The sequence below is a fragment of the Vipera berus genome, assembly GCF_964194415.1.
Source record: "Vipera berus genome assembly, chromosome: 1".
Taxonomy (NCBI): Eukaryota; Metazoa; Chordata; class Lepidosauria; order Squamata; family Viperidae; genus Vipera; species Vipera berus.
The window spans coordinates 68,427,456-68,446,691 of record NC_138202.1 but is presented as its reverse complement, the minus strand read 5'-3'; the positions used below and the strand labels follow the sequence as shown (position 1 = coordinate 68,446,691).

General features: G+C 36.7%; 1 protein-coding gene across 2 annotated transcripts in view; it reads right to left on the bottom strand.

Moving 5' to 3' along the window:
• Positions 1-2,203: 2,203 nt before the first annotated feature.
• MAPKBP1 (mitogen-activated protein kinase binding protein 1) overlaps positions 2,204-19,236 on the bottom strand; it is a 135,100-nt gene continuing 118,067 nt past the window's right edge. The window contains exons 26-31 of one of the 2 annotated variants that reach the window (XM_081312655.1): positions 16,720-16,899; positions 16,036-16,099; positions 14,756-15,057; positions 12,677-13,585; positions 7,868-7,953; positions 2,204-6,615 (exon numbers count right to left, since the gene is read on the bottom strand). In XM_081312655.1, coding sequence (XP_081168781.1) covers positions 6,319-6,615; positions 7,868-7,953; positions 12,677-13,585; positions 14,756-15,057; positions 16,036-16,099; positions 16,720-16,899 — 1,838 coding nt within the window. In that variant the 3' untranslated portion in view covers positions 2,204-6,318. The remainder of the gene's footprint in view (positions 6,616-7,867; positions 7,954-12,676; positions 13,586-14,755; positions 15,058-16,035; positions 16,100-16,719; positions 16,900-19,236) is intronic. The other variant, XM_081312656.1, reaches the window with a different exon arrangement.

The following is a 19,236-nucleotide window of genomic DNA, read 5'->3' as shown; positions in this document are numbered from 1 at the left end:
GACCATGGCTGGCTTATGGGGTTTATCCCTACTTACAGAGGATGCTATGACCGTCATCCCAAAGATGGTAGAAGTAACTGTTCTTTGGATAACAGGAATCAAACATGGCAAAACCAGAAGACCTCCAAAAGCTAACATAACCAGAAAAAAATTCTCTTTGCCCATCACCAAAGATCTCTCCAAACCAGCTTGTATCCATGGCAACTGTCCAGGTTTCCGAAGAAGCTGGGTGTATTTCCTCCACACGCAGGCAGCAGCGTATAAAAGGAAAACCATACCCTCCTTATTTTCACAAAACTTTCTTTTGTAGTGTTATTTTAACCAATTTTCTTTATCTCTTTGTATGTGTGCAAGCGTAGTATAGAGAAGTAAAACAGCATTGCTATTCTAAATTCCCTTCATTTGTAAGTATTTATTATACAGTTTGCAGTCTAATAATTCTGTTAAACTATACATTCCATCTTCTGCCCAAGTAGCAGGTTCGTCTGGGGTGGTCAAGGTAAGGGTTGCATCCATTAGATTGGTCCATAAGGTAGACAGTTGGGGAATGTTTGCCAGGGAATTTGGGGGTTGGGCCAAATCGGTGATAATCTACTAAAACGATGCTGAGGTGCTCACCTACAAGAGATGTTCACACCTAAGTCTCCCCAAGGGCTTTACCAAAACCTTCTGTTTTTTTAAAAAAACCAGGTTTCTCCCTATGGAAGTGGTCAGAGTCCACACATTGGGTCTATTAGTGGCTTTTCAAGTGAGATTTTGACTAGTTAGAGCAGTAAACTTTATTTCATGTGCTTCCCAAGGCTATCGTTCACCCATGTTAGTACCCACACACATGTAACAATTAGTCACATTTAGAGATGACACAATTCTTTTGGGCCACAGCAATAAAAAGGTTCTTTGATACTGAGGGAATCTCAATTGTGGTTTTCAGTTCATCATAAAAAGAGTGAAAAACTCAAAAATGTTTGGGCAGATCCATTCTCTGTAGAATTCCAAGGGAGGTGGAAGGCTCTCAAGGTATGGCACTGATTCTGACCAACACAACACTATTTGCACAGAAGAAAAAAATTACAAACACTGCAATCATCACAACTGCCTAAATTGAAAAGTCCTAATTAGATTTCACTTGTTGGCAGAAAAATGGCAAAAGCAAGCTGCAGTATGCTAAAATTGGTTCAAAGGATGCTGTTTGAGCTCACTCCTAAACCAAAGTTAAAATATATAATCATTAAAATATGTTTTGACAACCCAATTAAAATACTGTCATCCCAATCCAGACCACAAATTCAATTATGATTAAGGAATATGTCTCATTTAGTTTACCTTAATCACAGTGCATAATCCTGCCGAGTCGAGACTCACTACCTTTCCAACAAAGGAGCAATTGCACTGCAGTTATTTGTAAATTAGCATTTCTGCTGTCCCAATTTGTTTTTATGGTTGTTGCTATTATTTCACTTTTTATATTTATTTGACTGGTATGCTGCTCATCTTGCTGAAGGTGACTCTCCTATTCGTTTCCATACGTAAGGGTTTATTTGTAAAACATATACATGCAAACATACAGTGCAAATGTTTAAAATATGCAAATGCAAAAATATCTAATATCATTTAGTCACTTCTTGTGAGATGAGCAGCTATATAAATTTGATTAATTAATAAATAGTGCCTTTGAATCAGTCTTGACTCCTGAGCTGTATTGTGGAATCAAAGTATTTTCTATAGCAAAACTATAACTATTACTATGATTACTACCATCTGTACCATATTGGCACACAAGAAAATATATAAATCTTGCTTTCTGTATACAGTACATTTCTACTAATGTTTCTCCCAATTATAACTAGGTTAGCTAACAGATCGTTGCTGAAACATATGAAAACAAAATTGGCTCTGCTTACTATACTAATTTTTACTTGCTTGGTAATATTCTCTCTCTCCCTTTAAGTCCATTGTACAGTTGGTCCATGGATATCATCTTGAGAGGGTTGACAAGAAAAATGTACATCTGCACATACTGCACAGGAAACTGATTTATAGAACAATAATTAGAGATATGTTAAGGAACTTTTGCCTGTTTTCTTAGTTTGAAATTACCGGGGGAAATGTAGCTTATTCCACTTTATTTTGTAGCCCCACTGAGTTCATCAATTGCCTTAACAAAATCATAGCAAACAATAGCACGAAAATAAATTTGTAACAATAAATTTGTTTATTGAAATTTAAACATTGAATACAAATGAATGCAGAATTAAAAACACCCCCCCCAAAGTTGCTCACAGTGCAAATCCCCAACAACCATTAAAACAATTTTCAAATAATTAAAAAAGGACATTTTAAAAGGTTCATTTTCCCTTAAAGTCAAGATACAAAACACCATTTATAAATAAGGTCTAGGGATGTTTTCTCCTTTTAAACATGTGTAAAATAAAAAGGGAGTGTTGAAAGAATACAGATAAAAGCTATCTGTACCCTAGGCTTAAAGATATGTTGTGTAGACATGGCTTACTGTATTCCTAATTTATAGCAGGTTAGCCCAATATATAAGCAGCCCAGCTTCAGCTTATTATTTACACATAATACAGAATATTCTTTTTTTTTAATTTAGAGAAAGAACAATTTAATCAGCAATACCTGAAGGGCCTTACAGTAGTTGCTTTGCATTCTGAATCTGTAATATTTTAAATATTGGATTCTGTAGATCCAGTGGCTGAGTGCACATACATGACAATGTTGTTTATGTTTTAAAACACTGCCCTCTGTTCTTTCTTTGGGATGAATAAGGTCTGAATCAAAATGAGAAATGAATATGCCCCAATATCAAAAAGACATTTACACAAAAAAGAAAACAAGTAAGTACAGGTACGTAACAGGATATTCATATGTAGAAACACCAGATACATATATCTATAACTGGTGTGCACATATTTCTTGCCTTTGAAAGTTTTCCTGTGTTTGTATAGAAACAGGGATAGGTCTGATTTGCATGCACAATATTTTTTTAAAATAAAGGCTATCTTTGAAAAGAGAAATAGTGTAAGAAACTTTAAATCACATTAAGAAACATTTCAGAAAACACAGAGACAATATGCAAATATGACAGAAATGGATCTTTTACAGTCTCTCTTATTTTTTATATATATATATAAATTGCATGCATACATTAAAAAACAGTAGAAATAGAACAGATTGAAATACTGCATTTATATTTTTCCTCCCCTTGGATAACATGTTGAAGTTTCTTTAAAGGGCTAATCAACATCTATAACAACACCAGAAAAACCTCATGCACTTGAGAACAAAAAGTATGCTAGCTGACATTTTACTGTCACAAAATCTTATAATCCAACTTTTTAAAAAGCAATGCTCCAAAGTTTATATTTGAATTACTATAAGGTGCCACCAATGAGTAAAAAGTGTATTTTACATCAAGTATTTTCCATGGAGAACATGTAGGCTTTTCTCCTGGTTCTTCTTGACCAAAAAGAGAAAATAAGGGAGGTCAGAATCTCATGGAACTCAAATGGCTTTGAGAAATTTTATTGGCTGAGAATATTCATTCCCAATGCCCAAATCATAAATGTTAGAGGGAAAATAAAGGGCACTTGAAAAGACAAACATATCTCAAATTCTTAATTACAAACTCATTTACATTGTTGTTTAACTGCTAACTCTACTTACAATGTCTCTTTTCCACTCCAGAACTTTTTCATTTCTATTTTGCTCCTTGAATCAACTGATTCTCAATCCTATAACTTTTCTAGAAGCCTTCGGTATGCCTTTAAATATTAGAAATTACAGGCCTATCCATTTCTCCTCAAATATCTACTTACTCAAGACTCACAAAACTACAGTTCTAGTACACATCCAAGTCCCCATCTGTATTACAGTATATTTTCCTGCCTGGGTGTATGAAAATAAATAGTTCCTGATCTCAGAATAACACAATGAAACTTAATCACTGGAAACTGCTTTGAAATTAACAGGGGTTTAGATGTTGCCTCTTATCCAAGGCAGTCCCTGATTAATCATTACTCATTAATGCTTGAGGTATAAATTATCAGCAAGTTGACTTTATTTCCAAAGACATTTGAATGTTTGACCCTGTCAAGATTGAATAGACACTCTGAATTCCTCATTGTTCATGCCACAGGATATCTGGAAGCATGACTTCTTTACCTGAGTGTATGTGTCCCAGCATAGGAAAGATTCCTGAGCATTGAACACTTTTTACAGTCTAGATATGAACAAGGAAGAAGACATTTTGGCTGTTAAGACATTTCCCGACATGGATATGTAGAAAATAGCCACCTTAGTTTTCACTTAAATTAAGAGTATATTCCAGCAGTCTATCCTGAGTTCTTTTGTATCTCTGAATTCAAGCATCTATAGCTGGAAAGATAAAGCTCAGTTTTAAGAAGCGCATCAACTATCATTCAAATCTATTCAGAGAATTATCTAAACAAATCCAGAAATGACATAATTAAACAGCACTAGCTGCCCCAAGTCCCCAGCCTTGGAGTTCAGTGGACAGCCAAAATGGGAACAGCTCTGCAGATCTCTTTAACACTGCAGTGGTGCTGAATGAAAGTCAACAAGATTCAGACAAAAAGCTATACCACAGATGGACAGTGAAGACAGATGTTCACATAACAGTTTACAAAATGCAAGTGGAAAAGCCACTCAGCCTATTCCACCAAGGTGCCCTCTAGATTTGACTATGAGCACAAATCTTCAGAATTTTAATTTGGGCCATGCTGGCTAGGAATTCTCCACAAAGTTGCTTTAACCTCAACAAATCTAGGAGGCAGAAGAGGAAGGCTAGGCTATAAAGTAAAGCTATTTATTAAAATGATCAGATCAGCAGTAAGAGACACCTCCATTGTCTAACCTGAAAGAATCGTATGAATGTTTTATAACTTTGTTTTAAAATGGTTTCTTTTTTATCAGTGAATACTTCAGACATGTTAGGATTAATAATTCAATACAAAGAGTACCGTAGCTGAAAGTATGTATACCTGCACTTACTTTCTTCTTTATTTGAACAAGGGCAATGTGCTAATTGATATGAAATTGGAGAAGCCTGGCATAATGTAGAACACAGTAATATTTCATGCAGCTTTAGTTATGTTCCAATGTAAGGGAGAAAAGGAAATAGAATAATAATGTCATAGCAATCAATATTTCCTGAACACTCACACTTTATGATTGTTTTCAAATTTCAGCCATAGACAGAGAAAGGGGATCTCTCTTTTGGGAAGTTAGGAATATCTGAAGCTTTCCCAGAAGATGTATTGATTAGAAGCTTTCATCAGTCTGTTCTGTGACTGTTTTCTATCACTATCCATTCCCCAACATATCAATCTTTCTACATTTCTATATCCACGAAAACAGAACAGTCATAACGTCTTGAGTCCAGTAGCTAACGCCATTGACATAACCCAGCAGTAAGAATTTTAAAAATTGGAGTTATTCAACTGCATCAATTTGACTCTGATAGATCTAGCTTTACATAAAACTTGAGAAAAGTACAACTAGTCAGATTTAAAAAGCCTTTCCTTTAACCAACAAGCTTTGTAACAAATCCCTAGAAGCTGAGCCAAAGGACAGATGTTTTGTGGAAACAAATGTCAATGAAAAGTAGAGCACAGAATTTTCTTTAAACAGAAAATGGAAGCAGAGTGATCATAATGCTAAATACAAAATTAAAATAAAACATATTGGCATAATAAAAAAGGAATAAGGAAGCAAAATTTAGTAATGCAGGCTACAACAGAAAGCAGTTCTATAACCTATTTGCTGTTCCATCAATATGTTTACTGTATCAAATCTCTCTCACTATAAATGTGGAAAACATGTCAAAATAACCATAACTACAAAACCCAGGTAAAAAGTTTCAGAGTTATAATTGCAAAAATAAATTAATAAATAAAAGTTTTAATAGTCTATGCCTAGTTTGAGATAACACTGCAAAGGGACAAACCTTATTTCATCTTGATCTCATTCTATTAAGTCAGCAGTTTCAGGCTGGGCCACCCTTGGACTGATTCCCTTTAATTGCTAGAATGTTTTTTAAGCCAAATATTTCTTATAACACTCTTAATGGAGGAGATAGGCACAAGGGGATTAGTACTGTGACCAGCACATTTTAAAAAGATGTGGACAGAACTGTTTCTGTTAAAGGAAATTTGCCCGTTGGATTAAAAAAAAAACACCCCAAAGTATTATTTCAAGTTGTCAATATGATAAAGTTCCATCAGTTTTTGTGTATGGTTCTCAGCATTCCATTAAAAGTGTGTGTGTCGTTGAAAACTATAATTAAAGTTTTTTATCCATACGTCGTTCAACAGCTTGTAGCAGTAACTCTGAATATTGTTCCAACAAGGCAAGAGTTTGGTCATCTCCAAAATGCCGAGGACTAGATAAAGTTCCACCACTGCTCTCCCCTAATGGCATCCCAACTATATTTTGTGGCTGCTTCAGTTGATTTTTCTTCCTTTGAAGTCCTTTGCCATCTTTCAGGGAATCCAAATCTCTCTTCATTACAGAGAAAGTTTCAGTGAAGAGACCAGCAATCTCATCTTTGTCAGGTGAAGATTCCATGTCAGAAGATACCTGAAAAAGAAATGCAAATCGGCTTGTTTTACAGCTAATTTTAGAAAAGCAAAGGAATAAATAAATAACTATCAGCAGCAAATCCTACGTTGCAAGATTATCACTTGCAATCATAGAAGAGTGTTTAAAATTCAAGTCACCCTTCTTCAATCTGGGCATTCTTCAGATATATGGATTTGGGGAGGGGGGAAGGGTCAGGCAAAAGAGAGATTGCCTACCTAAATTTCTTGCTTTTTTTCCTCCTCCTCCCGCCCCTCACAGAGGAGAGAGATTGGAGAAAAAGAGATTTCAAAAGAATACTGTGAGTTTTATGTCTATGGCTCTGAGCTCCAGGCTGCCACATGATTGCATTGCTTTTGATGTAGAGCACACTCTCTTGAAATCCCTCTTTAATCTCTTTGGTCTGCAGTGGAGGGGGGAAGGGAAGGATTAGAGAGCAGGAAGAGAAGGGCAAGAAGAGATTGGCTACTTGTGGTTTTTTTCTCCCCACCCTCTTGCAAAATAGAAAGATTGGAGAGAAAGAGATTGCAAGAGAATACTGTAAACTGCTTGTACAGCATGCCCATGATCCCCCAGCACCAGGCCGCTAGTGCAATCACATTGTCTTCAATGTATAGAAGAACAAACAGCTTATTTTCTGGCAATCTGTTTTTCTCCAATCTCTCTGCTCTACAAGGGGAAAGGGAAACACAGGGCAGGTGAAGGCCAATGTGTACTGACTGTAATTATATTCACCCCACCGAGAATACTACAATGGTGATAAATGGCTATATAACTGGGCCATAAAATTATTTCTTCAGCACCGTCAATTTCCAGTGTTCACTGAATGAATGATTGGTAAGTAAGAGCTACCTGTAATTGTTTAAAAACAACAATATTTTGTCTTCTTCCACTTCTGATGAATTTTAAAAATTAAGCCAAACAAATGCAATTCCTGATGCTTCTGAATGGTTTTTGGTCACTTGCAAGTAAAGAAAAAGTAAGGAGCTGCTAAAATCTTATGAATACATAATTATAATACATATTTTGGGCTTCGGTATAGCTGGTCAGCAGCTTGAAATTCTTTCAGCTTACCTTCTAGTTTGCTACTATAGTTAATCTGGTTTCTAATCATACACAAGAACAAGAACAGATGTCTGCTCTTTAATGGAATTATTTTTTTTGCTCCTATCCTTAGCTATATATTTTTGAACTAATAACGTGGCTTTATACATAAGCAGTTAGATCTAACAGAAACAAAGAGGTGGCTTACCATGTGATATATCTGGATGGCCTTACGCATGCTGTCTTGGAGCTCAGACACTACATGCTTGCATTGCTCAACACTGATTGAAGAACCTGATAGTGTGGAGGAACAAAAGAAGATAAATACTGAACAGAAGTTTAATTTCAGTCTGCCCTATGATTCACTACTGAAAAATACTACTGAAGCCATGCAAAATCATACCAGTTTTGGAGAAGTCATTGATTCTTGAATATTGATAATGTGAAGCATATGATTACCATTACAATTCCTAGAAATGTATTTTAATTCAACCAGTTAATTAATTTGATTTGTCAAAGAAAGCATGCTGAGACACCAGTTAGGCCTATCCATAACGAAAGTTGCTTTGCCTTTGTTTCCTTCCCATCAATAAGTACATCCAAAATAGTAAAATAGTTTTTCTAAAAAAAAAGGAATAGTTTTTAAAAAATGCAAGAGTAATATAGATTGTTTAGGTTTGGCTTAGCCGATTCAACCTGAACTTGCCAGATTTGTTTATTAGTTAAGAAGCACTGGTTAAACAGCTATCATTTAGTGCAATCGGTGATCCTAGTCAAAAAGTCTGGTCCCAATTAAATAAAGAAAGAAATACATCATAGCTATATGAAATCTGAGTACTAGAAATTAATAATTGATACAGTAATTCATATAATCCCCCAAAGCATCTTGTTTTACAGACTTATTAAGAGGGATACAATATAAGAGACTGATGGTTATAGAAAACCTATTTTAGCATACATCACTATCTTGCAAGTATTAAAAGGCAAGTTTAACTTTGGTTACTTGCCTAGCTGCCATCCTACTAATTAAGCACAGTCAAACATGTAAACGACACACAATGAATGACATAAAAATGGATAAAATAAACATATGCGTAAGCCTTTATGTCCTGACAAAGATAACATTTAAGACCCACCAAAAATTCTTCTATAATTAAAAAAAGATATATTTTAAGCCAAAGAACTGCTCAACTCAAGCACTTGATAACCACACAAATGTACACACTTTGGCAAAAATATAACCATATCCTTCTTTGGGATTTTTTTCCAGTTTTCCAATCTATTCTACAAACCTAGGATTGCCACCTTCAAAGAAAAAAAAGTCAACACCAGCTAACATTTGAAGTCTTTAAATTCTTCACATTCTTGTTAATTTGCAGTATGAATAATCTCTATAATCTTGTTAACTATTTTTCCTGAATGAATTATTAACTATTCTCTTTTCATTATAAAAGCAATCCTCCCATTTTATATATTTACATTGCTGTTGAAATCAATCAATGCCAATGCAGATATATGGACATGTTGCTTATGGTATCTAAGCATCCCAAAATTCTTAGCTGAATGATGTACAAGTCTTCAGAACTAATGGCAATGAACTTTCAGCCATGAATAGCAGATAGCCATTGTGATGACCATACTTCGTTTTCCATGTCTTTTTCTTCCATAAAGAGAAATAGGTACACAATTGGTAGATGGAAAAAGACTGAAAGCAGATGTTAGATAACTTTTCCCAAGGCCCAAAGCTGCATGCAAGCCATTAGTAAAATATAAAATAACACTCACTCCTGCCCTCAAGAATCCTTTGTTCTTAACCAGCTGAAGAAGCACTAATTAAGAAAATTCTAGTGTGTGCAGAAATTGATAGATTGACTTTAAAGATTAGAGAGAAAGAAGACTCAAGAGTACTTTAGAACGGATAATTTCTATCAATGGCTAGAAAAAACGAGTTAGAGAGTAAGGAATGTGATATGTAATTTTGAATATATATTAGCAAGGAGGCTATTGAGTGATTAATTAACATATTGTTTATGATAATTAACTATTATCTATTATGAACCCAGACATTATGCTGTTTGCTAAATATTGAGAATGTCATTTGGAGAAACCCCAACCCTAATCCTAACCCAAATCCCAACCCTAACCCCGACCCCACCTTATTTCTAACCCTATAAAAACTAATAAAATCTATACCAAAAAAAGAATCCTTTGTTATAATGTGATTGAGCAATACAATTTATGCGGGACATAACTTCAAGGAAAGGAGTTTTTATAGCAAAACGTGAAGCCTATTACAGCATGAAAAAGAGTGCTTCATATTTGCTCCTGATATTTCATGGAAAAGCATTTTATTAAGTTGATGTAATTGCGTTGTTGTATTAGTTGATATTTTTAATGAAGCTTTATTGGTTGCTATAAACGTGCTTTGGAAATGGATGGTTAAAAATAAATATTCTTTTATAATACACCTGTTATTTCCTATCAATATAACCACTTTATTTAAATTGATGAATAAATTATTTCTGGGCAAATCCATTGTAGAGAGGACTTGAACATGTCTTTGTGAAATCATCTTTGCTGCAAGGAAGACATGGACAGAGCTGCCATTCACCAGCTGGCCATGATATTCTTCTGGAAAGTTTGAATTGGGTATGTGTTGAATATATTAACAAGGCTCAGATATGGATGTTATGCATCTGGGAGATTTCTGCTTAATGCTACGCAATGTTATTACCACTACAGAGTTCTGCAGCACTGTATCTTGCTGCTTAACCACTATATTAAATTGCTGAATGGTTCAGAGGTTTAGAATAAAGTGCCACCAGCATTCGGGTGCCACACAAAAGTTTCTCTTTTTCTTTTTCATCAAGTTCAGGTTTGGTAGTAGAGGTATCTGACTATAGAACTGAATTAAATCAGGTAAGAGCCAATAAACCAAAAATCAGGACCTGTTCATGAATTGATTTGTCTTGGTAAAGGTTATTCAATCTGCTTTAGAAAATCTAGATGATCACATTCGTTGCTTGGGAATACTTCTATATCTAATTTTGTCTTTAGAATCAGTAAGAGTAGCAGCTAGCGGAAGGGAGGAGGGTTAATTTGGTCTGGACCTCAAATTTTGGCACTTGTTAGCTAATTTTTTTATATTTAAAGTATTGAAATTATATAGAATTTATTTGTGACCAGCTCTAATTTTATGCAGCAGAGGAGGATAGCCTTACATCAGTTAATACAAGCTAGGGTGCTCTCTCATCTTAGTTACTGCAAATCACTGTTCAGGGGATTGTTGCTGAAGACAGCCAAAAACTTCCACTTAAAGATGAACACTCAATGCAGCTGGTTTTAAAATATGCAGCATTTCATCCTTTTTATTGCCTTCTAGTTAAATTTCCTATCTTAATTCAATGTGTTCAAATTAGCATATAAGGCATTTCACAGCCGACAGTTTTTGAAGGAATGATTCTTTCAATTTCATACTCGAATCAAATGATATCCACAGTTGGTTTCTCAGGATGGGACTCAAGTGCTCTAAAACAGGGGTCCTCAAACTTGGCCACTTTTAAGACTTCTGGACTTCAACCCCCAGCACGGCTGGCTGGGGAATTCTGGGAGTTGAAGTCCACAAGTCTTAAAGTGTCCAGGTTTGAGGATCCCTGCTCTAAAACTATCTTGTCAATAAGACACAAGAGTTTATTTTGTTATGTTTTCAATGCTAAAGCGATGAAGGTTTTCAAAACATTTTCAACCCCCTAAAAAATATTCCATTTCAAATATTTGTTTTCAAATAAATTTAAACCCTTTTTCAAAATCACTTATAATAAAATACATTCAATGTTTGTGGCCTCTTGTAAATGAATTAAGTTCACATTATCTGCAATGCAAACTTACTCAACTAACCAGTGATTTGTGATACAGAGATACATTATTGCTTTGAAATCCAACAAAAAAAAACATTACAGAAGACATTTAATTTTCTGCAAGTGGACTTCTGCTAGTATAGGGGAATCTCCTTTTCCCCACTATGTGCCCAAGTCTGCAGTGGAAAATTGTTCAGCAGGGTGGAAGATTATCAATGGACAGATCTTCATCTCCTGCAAACATTTCTGTAACACCCCCCACCTTCCCCCATATTTCATTCTACTAAAACTTAAAAAATCTTGGAATATTTGAAATGTATCCTTTAAATTCTAGATGTTACTTTTATCCTTCATGCTACCTCACAACAATTTCCTTTTGCCAAGTGTGTCATGTTTTTTACGCTGCTTAAGTGTTAACATACAGTATCAGAAAAGCTTGAGAATTTAATAGTTAAATTCTGGCAACATTGGCATAAAATCCTAATTTCCATAATACAGAGGTAAAGGTAAAGGTAAAGGTTCCCCCACACATACGTGCTAGTCATTTCCGACTCTAGGGGCCGGTGCTCATCTCCGTTTCAAAGCCGAAGAGCCAGCACTTGTCCAAGGATGTCTCCGTGGTCATGTGGCCGACATGACTAGACACCAAAGGTGCACGGAACGCTGTTACCTTCCCACCGTAGTGGTCCCTATTTTTCTACTTGCATTTTTATGTGCTTTTGAACTGCTAGGTTGGCAGAAGCTTGGACGAGTAACAGGCGCTCACTCTGTTACACGGCACTCGGGATTCGACCCGCCAGACTGCCGACCATCTGATCGACAAGCTCAGCGTCCCAACCCACTGAACCACCGCGTCCCTTTATAATACAGAACATTACTTAAAAGATTTATTGTTTACTCCTATTCTTAACTTCTCTTTTGAAGAAGAAACACATGAGAGCTGTAACATACCCATGCACCAAAATAAAATGTAAGAACAAGTGGAAACAGAAATCAGACTGGAATGTCTCACCACTGAAAGGATGGCTTATAATGACAATGCAGATTGGACGTGACAATCAGAAGCTAGATGGAAAGAAACATGATGGAAAGGGAAGCAGTTAAAAAAGACAAAAGACAGAAGAGAGTAAAAGAGATAGGAGATAGATATCTATTCACACCTGAATCCTTTCCAAAGCCTTTTGCATTCGTAGGAGACCTTGGCCCACTTTGTTCAAAAGCGCAACCCTCATCATTTGCTGGCACATAACTAGTAGTGGCAACTTTATCTCTGCATTCCAGTGGCAGTTTTTCTGGAGAATTCGAATGCAGTTCATCTGAAGGCTCTTTTAGTTTGAAATTAGTTACTCTTGGCTCAAGTTGGGCTTTAGGCCTCAGCTGTGTTTGGTTCTCTTTCAGAGTGTCTGCACAGGAACTCAAAGGACTATTTTTACCAAGGCCAAGAGGTCCAGATGCTTGACTTTCCAATTTCAAGGCCCATCCTTCAGGAAAAGACTGTTTCTTTTTCCCAACAGTACCAGGTGACTGAGGAGATTCTGATCCCACCACAGTTTTTGACTTTGTCTTTGGTGAGAAAGAAGCTAATACTGGTCTATCAGGGAGAGGCTTGGGGATGTCAAGGGTCAAATGGGCCCGACTAGATGCCAACTTGCTGTGAAAGGAATTGGGTGATGAAGAGCTTGCAGTTTGCTGAAGAGAAGGTTTCACTGGGCTGTTGTCTTTCACAAATGGCTTATTCTTCTCAATGTCCTCTAACAGATTTAATCTTGTTTTCTCTGATACTTGCGGGCTGATTTTCACTTCATTCTGGTTTTCTGACCCACCACTAAAGCACAGATTTTCTCCCATAGACACACTACGGGACATCTTGGCCATGAAGCTAGTGGTAGGAGTCATGTAGGACTTTGGTTTTGCAGCTTTAATGTCTTTGGCTTGCAAACAGCTGGAACTTTCCATCTTCAACAGTGTTGCAGAAAATGTCTGACAATGATTGGATTTTGGCTCCTTCTCACCTACCATTAGTGCCTGCGGCCGCTGCCTGACAGACAGTATCACGCCAGGAATATTATCTGTAGAAATGGAATAAATAAATGCACACAACTGGTCTGGAGCAATTTGTGCAATCAGAATTAAAATAGCTCCAGATTCTAAATGTAAGTATTTCACTTCAATTTCTGGAAGAAATGGTAAGCAAAATAACAATGTTATAACACTTTGTTCTACATAGTTTTTCTCTAAACATCATTACCTTAATTTCTGTTAGAAAAATTTAGACAAGAAATAGTGTTACATGTCTTATTTGGGCTTTTTGCCTGTGTAATATGCGATAAACCTGAAAGTTGCAATGGCATCTCTCCTTTAAGGCAAAAAGTAGCCACAGAATAATAATCCCAGGTTGTTATTGCTAACACAGAATTTGTGATATTTATCGGCTGTGAGTAGTGCAAAATACTAAGTAAAATAAATGCAGTCCCAAAGAACACATGTAATACAGGGGGGGAAATGTGAGATGCCAGTCCCCAGACACCAAACTAATTTATTACCAAGAAGTTCAACTCCTGTCTACAACCGAGAATCCAAAACCCTTTGAAACTCAGCTTACCAGGGCAGAAGAGAAGGAGAAGCAGTTACTGTTTTCATTGTTTATTCTTCTCCTTTTTATTTCTTAAAATTGTTGCCCTCCCACTGATGTCAAAAGAAGCAGGGGAGAGGAATTATGTTGAGTGTTTCTATAGGTCTCTCCGAATCCTGTTGCATGTCAAGGACATAGGAGGATTGCCGAAGTCTCATTCATTATACCAACAGAATGCTGCCTGATCCATTCACTTTTCCCCACAATTGATAGGGAGGGAAGGGCAGCTAATGTTTTCACAGGGTTGAGTGAGACCAAATTTTCTTTTCTGAGGGCAGATCTCTTTCACACTTGTTTAAAAGAAAAGATCTAGGTAATCTTTCCTTTCCTTTCAGGGCTCAGTGGACTTGTAGCTTATTTTTTTAAAACAATGACTGCCTTCTGAAAGAGCCAGTCAAGTTGCCTCTTATCATCAGATGGAGGAATTAGCATTTCCTTCTGATCACTGTGTGTCCAACTCAACCCACCTCTGAGATTGATCAGTAATTACATTTTGTAGTGAGAACTTGTCATTTCTGAATGAGAACATTTAGGATTTTCAGCCTCATGGACAGATTCCCCTTGTGAAGTCATCATTCTAACCCTTTCATAGAAGGCATTTCCTTACCATTATGAACAAGATCATGAACTGATTGGGATTTCCACAATACCACTGCTCCATCGCTACCTGGGAAAGAGCCAACAGATCCTCCATGTCCTCTGTTGATCTCTACAGCAGACTTTCTTTTTTTCTGCATATAAAGTGACCTAATGGAATTTATATCATTTTGAAGGAACCCATTCTCCATGGGAATGTGCTGGTGGTCAAGCCCATTTTTCAGCAGTTCATTGGTAACTTGCTTTGGCAAAGCAGACCCTTCAGTAGATTTCTCATCCAGTACCAGCTTTGACGCAGAAGTTGAGTGTTCCCTATGGAATTGAAGACAGGACAAGATATTTGATTGACAATTTTGTGCCATCATAATGCCGCATTTCTACCGTCTACTTCTATATAACATCATTATGTTGCATTATTGCTAACTACTATAAAATACAATAGTTCTATAAAGGTGTTTCCTAAGAACATTAAATAATATTTAAGTCTAATTCTTTCCATAAAAAACTCTTCTTATAGAACAGTTGCCTGGCTATACCTGACAGAATGATTTAAGGAAAAGGAGGAACTTGCACTGTGCAAGGCATAGTAACTCTCTGTTATTATTGGAGTAATCTTTTAATATGAGATAGCTGAGATCTTAATATGAGATAGTTGGCATGGCTATGTCTGACTAGATGATTTAGTGACAAGGAGGCAATTGAAGCAAGTAAATCTGTTATCAGAGTAAGCTCCACTTGACTTACTATGAGTTATAGGCAGTTGCTCTGGTCTCTTCTATGCTGACAAAAAGCAAACCAAAGACTTCCCAATAGAAATAACACTTTTATCCAATACACAAAAACTCCATATTACATAATGCATAACATTTCTATAATAAGAAATGAAATATTCATGCAACATTGAAGAATAAGCATTTTTGCCCTTCGCCTAATGAAATCAGACTGGAGCTGATTAGTAAACTTTTTTTTTTTACCGTTCCAAGTTGAATGACATGCTGAAGTACAATAAAATGTCTAAAACAGCAGACTAAATAAAATGTTAAGGTTCGATCATCATCATAGCACAATGGACTTATCTATTCAGCTTAAGAAATAAATGCAGCTAGAAAGCATCTTGATCAAACATGGCACATTTTGGCTTTTGTGTTTTTCCTGAAAATACGCATCAGGAAGACTGGAAGCTTCATCTAATCGCATTTTGTTCCTCAGAACTAGAAGGTACACCACCTTAGCTCGCCCTGTCTGAGCAAACGCAAAGCTGTTCTGCATTCATAATAAGTGGAACTCTACCTGAGTCCTAGAAACCGAGAAGAAATACTGTTTTCCATTCTCTCCAAGGTCCTGCAGGATCCATCTGTCATTTAAAAAAGAGGAAAGGTACTCAAATTAGAGATGAAAAGCTGCGGGGGATTTGGATGTGAAATTTCAACAAGACAAACCTGACTTAGGTTTTTTTCCATTTTGCGTACAATGTACAAGAACAAAGATCCTTGGAATAGCAGACTTTGCTTTGCTTCACAAACTATCCTGTGAGTTCAATGGAACTTAATGCCATTGTTCTCAGGATTGCAAATTAATAGATAACTATTAGTTTCACCTTGACTAATTTATGGCCATAAACTCCTATAACTCTTTCTTCTAACATTAAGCAATTTGGCTGTTTCTGTCTGAGAAGCTTAGATGCTCTTACTTAAACCAGAGCATTAATCTGCTTTCATTTCACTGATCATGGTCTAAAGAGTCTATGTTGCGAGAGTAGCAGACTTCCTTTTTTAATTGGTTAGCCACCGTGAGCATAGACTGCTGGATTAGATGAGCCAAGGGTCCGATCCAGCAAGGCATCACTTATCTTCTTATAGGCTGTAGAATGAGGGATATGAATCTACAAGTTAATATATCAAAGATTAAGGTACTTGTGCCTGAAAGAGAAAATGGAGTGAACTGTTATAGTTTCCATTGGACATGCTAATGTACCCTTATCACTGTTACTGGCTAGAGTCTCAAAATGCTGCTTGAGGAATTTCTCTTGATCTGGAGTCGTGGGAACATCTCCATTCAATAGTCCAGTGTTTACATCTTCTTCATCTTCTTCACCCACTTGCTCATCCAAGTCTGAAGTGCCATCCACACTGAGAGGCTCAGTACTCTCAGAATCTGAAATGGGAAATGATACACATCCTATGCAATTTATACAAAACATTATATCAATAGACCCTGAAATAATATATTGCACTAAGTCATTATACCATTAACAGAAACATTCTTGGTCCATTCCACTGTAACAATTCTGGACACATGGGGATGGTATTATTCTTGTTATTCTATTTTTCAAACATGTATCATGGTATAATCAACTGAATGTTGATTCCAATGATTCAAAACTTAGCCAAGGATTTAAGAGTCAGGGAATACAGTGTAATATGTACACAGTTCCAAGTATTTCACAAAATTAGCCTGTCAAATCCAATAAATTTAAAAATTTCTAAATATTTTGGAAGTCTATCAAGTTATGACTATAATTGGCATGATAACTGATATTTTTCACCATCATCGTTTTAACCTTAATTTTAAAATCACAATATTCTGTTATTTTTTCCAGTTGATTTTCATCGATCAAACTGTCTCTGGGTATTGCCTCATTAGTGAACCATATTTTTTGCTACAACAGTAATACCTGGTGTATTATGTTTTATGTGTCTATCAGTCTGAATTTTGAAAACCCACAAAATGTTGGTCTCACTTTACAAAACTTTTCAGGCACAGGATCCCAGTGGCATTTACAAGCAGCCAATTTTTCTACATAAATTTCAATGCATATTTTTTTCCCAACCCTATTATAATATTATTTATGCTCTGAAGTTTTTTTTCTACAGCATTAATAAGCAGTCTACAACTTTAGGCTTGCTTTTACAACATCATCATTATCATCATTTCCCCTTTCTCTTCAAAGCCGTTTCCCTGCAATGCTCTACACAGGAAGGCTTCAGTCTGGAATATTATCAACTTCAATTTGCAACATTTGCAGGTCACACCCATTGCTTTGTTTGTTCTTTTGGAAAACCAAGGAAGGGGAAAGCTATTCTTACTTGAAGAAGTCCTATACAGAGAAAGAAACTGTACCCTCAAAGAATTAATTCACCTAACTTTAAACTTTAATCCCCATAACGCTGCAATAGTTTAAGTAAATTTATCGTTCCCTACCCCATATGTCTTGTTCTCTCAGTGATCCATGCCAGATCTTTTTTTTTTCCTATTCTCACAAAATGCATCGACTCTAATTTAAGCCCTTCTTCCTGTTAAGGTCTTTGTCAGGAGCTAGGTCCTTTTTTCTATGTTTTCTACTGCATGCATAGAGACTCTTTTGACCAAACAAACAGAGGACAAACAACAATTTTATTCTTAGAAACTCCATTTGGTCCCAAGTAGGTAGAAGCTCTAGCTCCCAATTTTATTATTAGAAATTTTACATTTGCGTTGCCATTATTTGCATCAATTGCATTGTTATCTAATTTGGTTGTCTAGATGGTCATCATTTTAATGATCCCTTGTTCAACCCCTGTTTGAACTTATAATGGCATTGAACAAATGGTACTAACAAACAGTCTTCATACTTGTGATGGTTGCAGCATCTGGGGGTTTAGTGTTTGGCTTGCAATTATGACATCATCATTTCCCATGGTCACATGGTCACCATTTGTAACCTTCAGTGTGAGCTTCTGTCAAGCAAGGTCTATGGGAAGCCAGCAGAAAGTTGCAAATGGCAATCACGTGACATTGCATTTAACAATGGCGTAGGATTTGCTTAACAGGGGCAACTGCAAATGCCAGAACTACCTTTGCTAAGTGGTGCGGTCACATGATGCTGCACTTTATGACCAGGTCACTTAGCAACAGACATTCCAGTCCTAATTTTTGAAAAAAAAAACCTGTCAGAAAGATGTCATGAAATCTGACATGATCGGACTTCCGGTGGCGACGCGACGCTGAAGACAGCCATCTCTGGGCTGTCTGCTCCGCGGCTTCATAGAACCGCCGAAAACAGCGCCGATCAGCTGTTTCGGCGGTTCGGAAGCCCCCTCCTCGGGAGAAGAGGAGGGGGTGAGGCCCCAGGTAGGGGTTGAGCTCTCCGGGGCCGCCTGAGCTTTTAGTTCGGGCGGCTGAAGGATCGAGCCCCCCCCCCCGAAGCCTGGGTTTGCTCCGGGCTGCGCAGCGTTTCTGCTCCGTGTTTTTGGGAGCAGAACTAAGCGTTAGCAACCACCCCTGCCAGCAGAAAGGACTTTGGTGGGTGAAGATGCAGGCAGAGCGATACAGGAGATCAAGGTGAAAGTGGACTTTTGTTCTCTAACTCAAAGGATTTTATAGACTCTGGAAGTGAAATCTGACATGATCTTGGTTCATCATTTAAAACAAAAGAAAGATAGGACAATGACTCCAATCACTATAGATAAAAAGGATGAAATATATATAAAACATCAATGGATATAATTTTTA